Source organism: Bombina bombina, chromosome 5, assembly GCF_027579735.1.
Source record: "Bombina bombina isolate aBomBom1 chromosome 5, aBomBom1.pri, whole genome shotgun sequence".
Classification (NCBI taxonomy): domain Eukaryota; kingdom Metazoa; phylum Chordata; class Amphibia; order Anura; family Bombinatoridae; genus Bombina; species Bombina bombina.
In genome coordinates, this window is record NC_069503.1 from 721,146,113 (window position 1) to 721,159,542 (window position 13,430).

General features: G+C 40.8%; 1 protein-coding gene across 2 annotated transcripts in view; it reads right to left on the reverse strand.

The window, feature by feature from the left end:
* The window catches only part of RANBP9 (RAN binding protein 9), a 365,674-nt gene that overhangs the window by 246,773 nt on the left and 105,471 nt on the right, over positions 1 to 13,430 (reverse strand). The window contains exon 4 of one of the 2 annotated variants that reach the window (XM_053714757.1): positions 4,350 to 4,517. The exons of the other annotated variant lie outside the window; for it this stretch is intronic. Within the exon in view, the coding sequence (XP_053570732.1) occupies positions 4,350 to 4,517 (168 nt within the window). The remainder of the gene's footprint in view (positions 1 to 4,349; positions 4,518 to 13,430) is intronic. 2 annotated transcript variants of the gene reach the window in all.

The window sequence follows — 13,430 nt, forward strand, 5'->3', positions numbered from 1 at the left end:
TACAGAATCTATAAGAGTCCCTAGAAAGGGAACCCTTGTGAGTGGTAACAGAGAACTCTTTTCCATGTTCACTTTCCACCCATGCGACCTCAGAAATGCTAGAACTATCTCTGTATGAGACTTTGCATTTTGAAAACTTGACGCTTGTATCAGAATGTTGTCTAAGTACGGAGCCACCGATATGCCTCGCGGTCTTAGTACCGCCAGAAGCGAGCCCAGAACCTTTGTAAAAATTCTCGGGGCCGTAGCTAACCCGAAGGGAAGAGCTACAAACTGGTAATGCCTGTCTAGAAAGGCAAACCTTAGGTACCGATAATGATCTTTGTGAATCGGTATGTGAAGGTAGGCATCCTTTAAGTCCACTGTGGTCATATACTGACCCTCTTGGATCATGGGTAGGATGGTTCGAATAGTCTCCATTTTGAACGATGGAACTCTTAGGAATTTGTTTAAGATCTTTAGGTCCAAGATTGGTCTAAAGGTTCCCTCTTTCTTGGGAACCACAAACAGATTTGAGTAAAAACCTTGCCCTTGTTCCGTCCGCGGAACTGGGTGGATCACCCCCATTACTAGGAGGTCTTGTACACAGTGTAGAAAAGCCTCTTTCTTTATTTGGTTTGCTGATAACCTTGAAAGATGAAATCTCCCTTGTGGAGGAGAAGCTTTGAAGTCCAGAAGGTATCCCTGAGATATAATCTCCAACGCCCAGGGATCCTGGACATCTCTTGCCCAAGCCTGGGCGAAGAGAGAAAGTCTGCCCCCCACTAGATCCGTTTCCGGATAGGGGGCCCTCTCTTCATGCTGTCTTAGGGGCAGAAGTAGGCTTTCTGGCCTGCTTGCCCTTGTTCCAGGACTGGTTGCTTTTCCAACCCTGTCTGTAACAAGCAGCAGTTCCTCCCTGTTTTGGAGCGGAGGAAGTTGATGCTGCTCCTGCCTTGAAATTACGAAAGGCACAAAAACTAGACTGTTTGGCCTTTGATTTGGCCCTGTCCTGAGGAAGGGTGTGACCCTTACCCCCAGTAATGTCAGCAATAATCTCCTTCAAGCCGGGCCCGAATAAGGTTTGCCCTTTGAAAGGAATATTAAGCAATTTAGATTTAGAAGTTACATCTGCTGACCAGGATTTAAGCCATAGCGCTCTGCGCGCCTGAATGGCAAATCCGGAGTTCTTAGCTGTTAGTTTGGTTAAATGCACAACGGCATCCGAAACAAATGCATTAGCTAGCTTAAGGGCTTTAAGCTTGTTCAAAGTCTCATCCAATGGTGCAGTGCGAATAGCCTCTTCCAGAGACTCAAACCAGAAAGCCGCTGCAGCAGTGACGGGCGCAATGCATGCAAGGGGCTGTAATATAAAACTTTGTTGAACAAACATTTTCTTAAGGTAACCTTCTAATTTTTTATCCATTGGATCTGAGAAAGCACAACTATCCTCCACCGGAATAGTGGTACGCTTGGCTAAAGTAGAAACTGCTCCCTCCACCTTAGGGACCGTCTGCCATAAGTCTCGTGTGGTGGCGTCTATTGGGAACATTTTTCTAAATATCGGAGGAGGGGAAAAAGGCACACCGGGTTTATCCCACTCCTTGTTAATAATCTCTGTAAGCCTTTTAGGTATAGGAAAAACGTCAGTACACACCGGTACCGCATAGTATTTATCCAGCCTACATAATTTCTCTGGGATTGCAACCGTGTCGCAATCATTCAGAGCCGCTAATACCTCCCCTAGTAATACACGGAGGTTCTCAAGCTTAAATTTAAAATTTGAAATTTCTGAATCCGGTCTCCCTGGATCAGATCCGTCACCCACAGAATGAAGCTCTCCGTCCTCATGTTCTGCAAATTGTGACGCAGTGTCAGACATGGCCCTCATATCATCAGCGCGCTCTGTCCTTAACCCAGAGCTATCGCGCTTGCCTCTTAACTCAGGCAAATTAGATAATACTTCTTTCATAACATTAGCCATATCTTGTAAAGTGATTTGTAAGTGCCTTGATGTGCTTGGCGCCACAATCTCATGCACCTCCTGAGCGGGAGGCAAAGGTACTGACACGTGAGGAGAGTTAGGCGGCATAACTTCCCCCTCGTTGTCTGGTGATAATTTCTTTACCGGTAAAGACAGACGTTTATTTAAAGTAACATCAATACAATTGGTACACATATTTCTATTGGGCTCCACATTGGCCTTTAAACATAATGAGCAAGCAGATTCATCTGTGTCAGACATGTTTAAACAGACTAGCAATGAAGCTATCAAGCTTGGAAATTTCTTTCAATAAGTTTACAAGCAATATAAAAAACGCTGCAGCGCTTTTAAAAACACAAAAAAACTGTCACAGTTGAAATAACAACGAACTAATACGGTTATAGCAACCAATTTTAAACAGTAAATGTATGAAATTAGCAGAGGATTGCACCCATTAGCAAAAGGATGATTAACCCCTCAATACCCAAAACGGATAATCAATTTAAGATTTAACGCTTTTCTCACAGTCAAACACACTGTCACAGGTCTGCTGTGACTGATTACCTCCCTCAAAAATGAATTTTGAAGACCCCTGAGCTCTCTGGAGACGTCCTGGATCAAAGAGGAAGAAGCAGGAAGACTGTGCTAGAATTTTAATTGCGCAACAAGGCGCTAAAAAAAAAGGTCCCTCCCACTCATATCACAACAGTGGGAGACCTGATATAACGGTGTCTATGCAGAAATATATGTTAGCCATGTGGAAAAAAATCATGCCCAAAAAGATTTATCACCAAAGTACCTCACAAAACGAATAACATGCCAGTAAAAAACTTTCCAGTGTTATGCAAAGTTATCACTAAGCCTGCTACCAGTCGCTTCTACTGCAGTTAAGGCTCATACATTTATTTCAGTACTAACAGTTAAATTCTAGTCCCTAGAAAATAACTCAACTGCGCATACATTTATCAGCCTGATACCAGTCGCTACTACTGCATTAAAGGCTGTACTTATGTCATATGGGTAACAGCAGTGTTTTCATAGTCAATTCCATTCCTAGAAAATATTTTACTGCACATACCTCATTTGCGGGGGACCCCGCATGCTATTCCCTTCTCCGAAGATACCCCACTCCTCAGAATGTGCGAGAACAGCCAGTGGATCTTAGTTACGTCTGCTAAGATCATAGAAAAAACGCAGGCAGATTCTTCTTCTAAATACTGCCTGAGAGAACAAACAGCACACTCCGGTGCTATTTTAAAATAATAAACTTTTGATTGAAGAATGTTACTTTTTCATAGTCAATTCCCTATCTCCTCTCACAACCTCCTTTGTTGAGACTTGCAAGAGAATGACTGGATATGACATGTGAGGGGTGGAGCTATATAGCAGCTCTGCTTGGGTGATCCTCTTGCAACTTCCTGTTGAGAAGGAGAATATATCCCATAAGTAATGGATGACCCATGGACTGAACACACTTAACAAGAGAAAGAGCTGTTAGGTATTTAAGTAGTGTAGGGCTAGTTTGTGTTGGAGGGTTTGAGGCAGTTTAGGGGTGTTTGCAATAGTGGGTTATGGCAGGATAAAGTTTAAGAAGTGTAGGGGTAGTTTGCGGTGGGGGGTTATGGCGGTTAGAGGTTAATAGGTTAGGAAGTTTATTGCAGTGGGCTATTGGCAGTATAGGAGTTAATAGGTTAGGAAGTTTATTGAGGTGGGCAATTGGCGGTATAGGGTTTAATAGGTTATTGCTGTAGGCTATTGGTGGTTTAGGGTTAGTGTAGCGTTAGTTTGCAATGGTGGGTTAAGTTGGTTAAGGGGTACATAGGTATATTTATTAGACTTGGTGCTATATATTTAAAAGGGATCCATTACTTTACATCGCCAATGTCAGTGCCGATGCTGCTTGGAATATTTCACCAGCATTGTCGCACATTGCGATTTATAGTAAAATGCCTCTCGGCGATGCTGCCTTTAAACAGTAATGTTGGCAATTTTGAATATTTTGCCTGCATTCTCAACACCGAGTCAGATCCCTTTTTAATATATAGCCACCTCACAGCACTTTCAATCATTGTGGCCTTTGTGTGAGAACACACTACTAGTAATTTTAAACATGTCAATTACAAATAACTACATATTTATTCAAGTAATCATATATTTATGTAAAAAATAACACTTTAAACCTTTAGTAAACTGATCCTTACCATCTCTAATTTGCACAAGTGTCAAGGGAATTACTGAATGAGGTAATCTAAGAGAAAGGTATTTAGCATATTCATTTAGTTTTCTTCTAGTCTATCTCCTAAGATACAACAAAATATATGTATGTATATTGCCTAGTATTGTTTAGTAAATAGCTTTCTATGCATAAACAGTTGCTAAACATTACCTAAGCTATGTCCATTCTTGGTGTAGAAGCAAGTGTTGTCAATCAGATTGACGCAGCAGCCAATGACATCCCCAGTTGTGAAAGTGGGACCATATGGTTGGCCAGTTCCAGAGGAGCAGAACGAATGTCCATCATCTCCATGGTAACCATAGGAATGCTTATCCCAACCTTTAGTGTACATATGATAACAATGTTAGGACTATAGGCCAAGGGCACCAAAATGCACAATTTCAATACATATTTCAGACTAGCATGTGAAAATGACCTGGCATTCCTTTAGTGGATTAAAGCTAGATACAGCATCTTTGCCCTCCTACATGCAAAGAAAATTGCCTATAGATTGGGATTCCCCTTCCATTTTTCCTCCTTACTTAGGGCTAGATTATGAGTGGCACGCTATTGTTTGCAAGCGAGCGATATTGTGTTTTTTCGTCCGTTTGCACGTAAGTTAATTTACGCTTGTATTACAAGTTGAAAGTAAAGGCGAACGTGTGAGCACAATCCCAATTTACGCAAGAATGATTACTACAACTTCAGAGCTCTGAAGTTTTATGATGAACAGTTTTTTTTTAAAATCGCGTACTCGTGGTTTTAAAACCGCGGCGATTAATCATGGTTTAAAAACGCATCCGCGATTAATCGTGCAGCCCTAATATATATATATATATATATATATATATATATATATATATATATATATATGTAAACATGCAAAAACAGGGAACATCTTTACATCAGCAGTCACAGGCAAGAGTTATGACATAGATGCATGTGTGAATTGCAGGACTAAGGGAGTAGTGTATTTAGTAGAATGCACACAGTGCAATTTACAATACATTGGAAAAACTTTAAGAGAAGTAAGATCTCGCATACGAGCACATATTTAGAATATAACAGTAGACACCGAATCAAGCAGAAAGAGAGAAGAAAAACTATTGCCCATAACCAAACACTTCATTGAGAAACATAAACGCAATACTGACACACTGAAATGGACAGTTGCAGAAAAAATCTCTATCAGCCAGAGGAGGAGATTTAGACAAAGCTTTGAGCAAGAGAGAGGTGTTTTGGATATGGTGTTTAAAAACGCGAATGCCTCTAGGTTTTAATTCTAGGTTTGGCAAGAGCATCAGAGGGAGAGAACTTTCCATTTAATTTAATTTATGTAAGTACTAAGTTCGAAATATAACACATTTATATTTGTATATAAGGAAATAATGCATGAGATACTGTAGTATTAGTCTCAAGCTAAACACAGAATACACCATATATCTATAACGTTATTTAATAAAGCACTTCATAACTTTTTTGTGCAATATTTTTTTTAATTATCATTTTTTGTAAATGGCGTTATTATGAGTGTATTACTACTTTGTAATGTATTTTTGATGTGTTTTGTGACACCTTTTTGTTTTGCAAAACAGTTAACCAGGGTTCTAGAGCGTAAATGGTGATTACGCTCAATCGATCGTGTTTACTTTCAACTTGTAGTACGAGCAAAAAACTCAACATGCGCAAACAGCCGCAATAAACCCCTTAATACTTGCGAGTAACTGTTAGCGCTCCACTAGTAATCTGGCCCATAGTAGGGCAACATTTAAGTTGTCAGCTGTGCTGAAGGTCCTGCAGGACATCCGTTTGATATTTGCGATGAGGAAATGAGGTTGTTACGACCAGGTTTATTTTTGTTTTCCTGGTCTTTATTTCATCTCCTCTACATTTTTATATAATGTCTGACCACTCTAAAATTCCCATGCACCATCAAATCACCATTATCACCCAAAATGTAAAAGGGTTTTCTCTCCCCATTAAATTCTCTATCGCTTTACAAGATCTTTATAAAAAAGGAGGAGATATAATTATGGTACAAAAAAAATCCCCCACACTCTTTCTAAATATTATTATTTCACCCATTTCTTTAGCTCTAACACCACTAAACAAAAGGGGTCACAATACTGATTAAGAAACATGTTCTTTTTGAATTGCTAACATCTGAAAGAGATACGGAGGGTAGACTTTTGAGTTGCGCCTGCTGTATAGCGGACCCATTACATTAATGAACATATACGCTCCAAATATGGAGCGCACCAATTTTTTTTTTACAGACCAATTAATAAGTTGCTAAATATAAGTAAAGAGCCTATATTTGTAGGAGGGGAGTTTAACTTGGTAGAAAACCCACATCTAATTTCTCGGGGAAGTCTCAATACACCAAATAAAGTTTTAAAATCTGTGTGGAAGGCCCTTGACACTTTATTTGAAGTTTGGAGAGTTCAATTTGCGGGATTATACTTTCTCACTCTCATTTGAAATATTCTCGCTTAGATTATGTTTTTACTGATCATAGGAGTTTGCCAATAGTGAAAAATTCTAGACTCTTGCAAATTAGATGGTCTGGTAATGCTGCAGTCTTATGTTTTGGGTTTGTTATGCCCAATCTTTCAACTACCTCCTATATTTGGCAGCTGAACCATTCCTTGTTGACTCACCCCTCACAAATCCAACAGCTTAAAACCACACTGCAAACATACTTAGCCATCCAGATGTCAGAACTATCAACATGTGTATTAACTGATGAGACTGTCCCTTTAATTAAGCATCCGTTTTCATTTTCTCCCCTATATAAGCATGGCTCATTCCTTTCACCATTGCTTGTTATTGACCGTCTGCCACCTTCTGGTAGCTAAACGGTATCTCTGATTCCTGAGCCTAACCGTCCGTTTTCAGCTGCAACCCTAGCAAGCAGCCACAGCCTACTGCACATCGGGCCAGATCTATAGTGGATCACTCCGCGGTGACGTCACACGCCATCCACGGAGTAAACTGAGCCTGCATTCTCCAAAGTATCCCGGACATCTACTAGCCTTTGTGGCTATTTTCGGCTACGGATCATTCTTACCTCTCATAGGGGTTTTCACCCCATCCAGGTACTTTTTGCACTTCTAAACAAACCGCAGAATGGACTTGTAATACTGATAGAGTGTACACTCGCTACGATATATCTGTCATATCTGTTCCCTTATACCAAGCTTGAGTTAGTGTTTAACTTAGAATCTTACGATTATATATATATATATATATATATATATAAAATTGTTTATACAACTACAGATTCTCTATATTCTATCTGACATGTCTGATAAGTTAACTTTCAAACTCTAGTATATTCATATTTGAAGGGTTACTGTATGAGATACACTGCTACATTTATTCAGTGTTTCTATAACACATGTGGTAGCTATAGTGTTTCCTCACAATATAACCTGAAACTAATCATAGCTTCCTGATTTAACTGTTGCTTGACACTATCTCTGCAGGAAGTTTATGTTAAGTAACAGTAACTCATTTTTTGCTACAACCACTTTTTAAGTACATAGATAAATCTCAGCAGCTGAGGTTCAAGACTCACAATATGATTTCTTGTTTGAACACTTAGCAAACATGACAGATCCTGACACCAGAAGACCCGTCTCTACATGGCTTGATCACAATTCTAACTAAGGGGAGAGTTTATAAAACCTTCCACTCATCTCCTCAAGCAACAGGATGCCTTAGTGTTCTAGCTTAGAAACTCAGAGAAAGCTCCCAAAGCCTGAGCAAATGACACTACTTTACTAAAAGTGGTTCAATTGCATAGAGAGAATTACAAATAACTTCTAACATGAATCTGATCTCAGAAACTCTTTACAGACCAACTGTACATTTTATGCTGAAGTAAATATGGCAGGTAATTGTTTAGCCTGGATGCTTAAAAAGAAACAATATAAAACATTTATTTAATCTCTCAAATTAGCAGATGGCACAGAGCTCCGGTTAAACAGGGAGATAACTTAAATGATCTCAAGAGATCCCCAGACAAGCTCATCCCCGATAATCAGCCCCTGGTCTCTTACCTAAACTCCTCATCAGTTTTGATGCTTATTCAAGTTGATAGGGATATCCTGGATAAACCAATAACAATTGCAGAAGTTCAGAAATAAAGAATATGGTCAAGGGTAGGCGCCAGGCCATATATACAATAAAATAATACTGGCAATCTGGACCAATATTAATACCCCATCTTACCAACTTGTTTAATGCTATAACAAACAAAGAGTTCTTCCTACCCTCTATGCTTTAAGCTTTTATCAGTGTCATCCTTATGCCAGTCGCAGAATACACCACAAAATTAATGTTCGATACATTTACTCCATGCCAAGATCTACGATAATGTCTCAGCTAATAGATTCAACAAGTTTCTACCTCTAATGATTCACCCTGACTAATCTGGGTTTATACCAGGTCGGGAAGCCAGGGATAACACTATACACCCCCTCCAGATACTACAACACTCCCCAAACTCTATACAGCAAGTTATCTTGATCTCTACATATGCTGAAAAAGCTTTTGATAGGAAAAGTTGGCAGTTCATGTGGGCTACCCTGTCATGCTTTTGCTTTAGTTCTCAGTTCATATCAAACATTTTAGCCCTACATGATTTTTCCACGAATCCACAGCAAGAGTGCGTGTGAACGGTGAATTATCAGAACAGCTAGAGATTTTCAATAGGACACAACAGGGATGTCCTTTATCTCCCTATTAGCCTTGACAGAGGTTTTGGCGGCCAGATTTCGGCCAATGTGGTTATCACTGGTGTTTCAATAGAGAACCATTCTTATAAACTATCTTTATTTGCCAATGATGTCCTTTTTACACTCACCAACCCAACTACCTCTCTTCTAGAAGTTCTGTCAAAACATCATAATCATGGACTTAGATCCAATTTTCTGGTCATTTTGAGCAAATCTGAACTTTTTAATATATCCACCCCTGAGACAGAGATGAAGGTAATACAGTCTAGAACACAATTCAAGGTAAATGGTGGGGGTTCTTCAAAATATTTAGAAAGATATGCTCTGTCAGTTACCACAATCTTCGATCCACGATAGAAACAGATCTGTGCTTTTGGAAGACAACTTTTAATATCTCATGGTTTGGCCACATGCATGTGGTCAAAATGTACATACTCCCTAAAATACTATGTCAAAGAAATTTTTAAGAAGATTGCAGTTCATGGTGGATAACTATAGATGAGAAAGTGTTCAGCCTAGGATATCTAAATACACAGCATGTTTACCCAAGCACAATGGAGGTCTAGGAGTTTTCCATGCAATAGCTTCCGATCAAGCTTCCAATCTTCTGCAGGTAGTCTTTTGGAATCCAGGGAGCAACGTATTTGGGTCACTACAGAGAGGGATCTTATGGAAATAATGGATTTTGGAAGCCAGTGCTGGCTCTACAAAACAGATAGAACACCACTCATAGCAAAAAACCCATATGTGGGAGAAACAATTATGGGATTGGGTTACATAAATCATCCAAAGTTTATACTGTCCCTTCCCTATTGACACTGTTAATTCACAATCCCCTTTTTCCTTTTAACTATGATGCCCCACTGGCTGAATTAGATGGCCTCACCTCTCTGATCCTTCTCTGTCTCACAACAGAGGGGAGGCCAAAACATTCACTGAATTAAAGGACACTATTGATCTTTGGTTTATATACTTTCAAGAACGCCATATGCTCCAGTTTCATCCTCATAAACCTGACATTACTTGGCTGCTAAGCCCCATTAAACATGTTTGTTTTCCAACACACCAGCAAGGGGGATCCTGTCAACCTCTTATAGAATATTACAGGATTCTTTACATAAATTTACACCCACATATGGGCTAGATTACGAGTAAGCAATAATTATCGCTTATGCTCGTGCACACGCTAACTGAACGCGACCGGGTTTCTATACATGTCGAAAAAAGAAAATACATATACTATACCTATATATCTATAGGAATAAATATGCAGGTATAGGTATAAACATACACACACATATATATATATATATACAGGGAGTGCAGAATTATTAGGCAAGTTGTATTTTTGAGGATTAATTTTATTATTGAACAACAACCATGTTCTCAATGAACCCAAAAAACAGAATTTATGTTTACCTGATAAATTACTTTCTCCAACGGTGTGTCCGGTCCACGGCGTCATCCTTACTTGTGGGATATTCTCCTCCCCAACAGGAAATGGCAAAGAGCCCAGCAAAGCTGGTCACATGATCCCTCCTAGGCTCCGCCTTCCCCAGTCATTCGACCGACGTAAAGGAGGAATATTTGCATAGGAGAAACCATATGATACCGTGGTGACTGTAGTTAAAGAAAATAAATTATCAGACCTGATTAAAAAACCAGGGCGGGCCGTGGACCGGACACACCGTTGGAGAAAGTAATTTATCAGGTAAACATAAATTCTGTTTTCTCCAACATAGGTGTGTCCGGTCCACGGCGTCATCCTTACTTGTGGGAACCAATACCAAAGCTTTAGGACACGGATGAAGGGAGGGAGCAAATCAGGTCACCTAGATGGAAGGCACCACGGCTTGCAAAACCTTTCTCCCAAAAATAGCCTCAGAAGAAGCAAAAGTATCAAACTTGTAAAATTTAGTAAAAGTGTGCAGTGAAGACCAAGTCGCTGCCTTACATATCTGATCAACAGAAGCCTCGTTCTTGAAGGCCCATGTGGAAGCCACAGCCCTAGTGGAATGAGCTGTGATTCTTTCAGGAGGCTGCCGTCCGGCAGTCTCATAAGCCAATCTGATGATGCTTTTAATCCAAAAAGAGAGAGAGGTAGAAGTTGCTTTTTGACCTCTCCTTTTACCAGAATAAACAACAAACAAGGAAGATGTTTGTCTAAAATCCTTGTAGCATCTAAATAGAATTTTAGAGCACGAACAACATCCAAATTGTGCAACAAACGTTCCTTCTTTGAAACTGGATTCGGACACAAAGAAGGCACGACTATCTCCTGGTTAATGTTTTTGTTAGAAACAACTTTCGGAAGAAAACCAGGTTTAGTACGTAAAACCACCTTATCTGCATGGAACACCAGATAAGGAGGAGAACACTGCAGGGCAGATAATTCTGAAACTCTTCTAGCAGAAGAAATTGCAACCAAAAACAAAACTTTCCAAGATAATAACTTAATATCAACGGAATGTAAGGGTTCAAACGGAACCCCCTGAAGAACTGAAAGAACTAAATTGAGACTCCAAGGAGGAGTCAAAGGTTTGTAAACAGGCTTGATTCTAACCAGAGCCTGAACAAAGGCTTGAACATCTGGCACAGCTGCCAGCTTTTTGTGAAGTAATACAGACAAGGCAGAAATCTGTCCCTTCAAGGAACTTGCAGATAATCCTTTCTCCAAACCTTCTTGAAGAAAGGATAGAATCTTAGGAATTTTTACCTTGTCCCAAGGGAATCCTTTAGATTCACACCAACAGATATATTTTTTCCATATTTTGTGGTAAATTTTTCTAGTTACAGGCTTTCTGGCCTGAACAAGAGTATCAATGACAGAATCTGAGAACCCTCGCTTTGATAAGATCAAGCGTTCAATCTCCAAGCAGTCAGTTGGAGTGAGACCAGATTCGGATGTTCGAACGGACCTTGAACAAGAAGGTCTCGTCTCAAAGGTAGCTTCCATGGTGGAGCCGATGACATATTCACCAGGTCTGCATACCAAGTCCTGCGTGGCCACGCAGGAGCTATCAAGATCACCGATGCCCTCTCCTGATTGATCCTGGCTACCAGCCTGGGGATGAGAGGAAACGGCGGGAATACATAAGCTAGTTTGAAGGTCCAAGGTGCTACTAGTGCATCTACTAGAGTCGCCTTGGGATCCCTGGATCTGGACCCGTAGCAAGGAACCTTGAAGTTCTGACGAGAGGCCATCAGATCCATGTCTGGAATGCCCCACAATTGAGTAATTTGGGCAAAGATTTCCGGATGGAGTTCCCACTCCCCCGGATGAAATGTCTGACGACTCAGAAAATCCGCTTCCCAATTTTCCACTCCTGGGATGTGGATTGCAGACAAGTGGCAGGAGTGAGTCTCCGCCCATTGAATGATTTTGGTCACTTCTTCCATCGCCAGGGAACTCCTTGTTCCCCCCTGATGGTTGATGTACGCAACAGTCGTCATGTTGTCTGATTGAAACCGTATGAACTTGGCCCTTGCTAGCTGAGGCCAAGCCTTGAGAGCATTGAATATCGCTCTCAGTTCCAGAATATTTATCGGGAGAAGAGATTCTTCCCGAGACCAAAGACCCTGAGCTTTCAGGGGTCCCCAGACCGCGCCCCAGCCCACCAGACTGGCGTCGGTCGTGACAATGACCCACTCTGGTCTGCGGAAGCTCATCCCCTGTGACAGGTTGTCCAGGGACAGCCACCAACGGAGTTTAGAAGTTTTGATTTTCTGGCCTCTGTCAGAAAAATTCTCATTTCTAAGGAGTCTATTATTGTTCCCAAGAAGGGAACCCTTGTTGACGGAGATAGAGAACTTTTTTCTACGTTCACTTTCCACCCGTGAGATCTGAGAAAGGCCAGGACAATCTCCGTGTGAGCCTTTGCTTGAGGAAGGGACGACGCTTGAATCAGAATGTCGTCCAAGTAAGGTACTACTGCAATGCCCCTTGGTCTTAGCACCGCTAGAAGGGACCCTAGTACCTTTGTGAAAATCCTTGGAGCAGTGGCTAATCCGAACGGAAGTGCCACAAACTGGTAATGCTTGTCCAGGAATGCGAACCTTAGGAACCGATGATGTTCCTTGTGGATAGGAATATGTAGATACACATCCTTTAAATCCACCGTGGTCATGAATTGACCTTCCTGGATGGAAGGAAGAATTGTTCGAATGGTTTCCATTTTGAACGATGGAACCTTGAGAAACTTGTTTAGGATCTTGAGATCTAAGATTGGTCTGAATGTTCCCTCTTTTTTGGGAACTACGAACAGATTGGAGTAGAACCCCATCCCTTGTTCTCCTAAAGGAACAGGATGAATCACTCCCATTTTTAACAGATCTTCTACACAATGTAAGAATGCCTGTCTTTTTGTGTGGTCTGAAGACAATTGAGACCTGTGGAACCTCCCCCTTGGGGGAAGCCCCTTGAATTCCAGAAGATAACCTTGGGAGACTATTTCTAGTGCCCAAGGATCCAGAACATCTCTTGCCCAAGCCTGAGCGAAGAGAGAGAGTC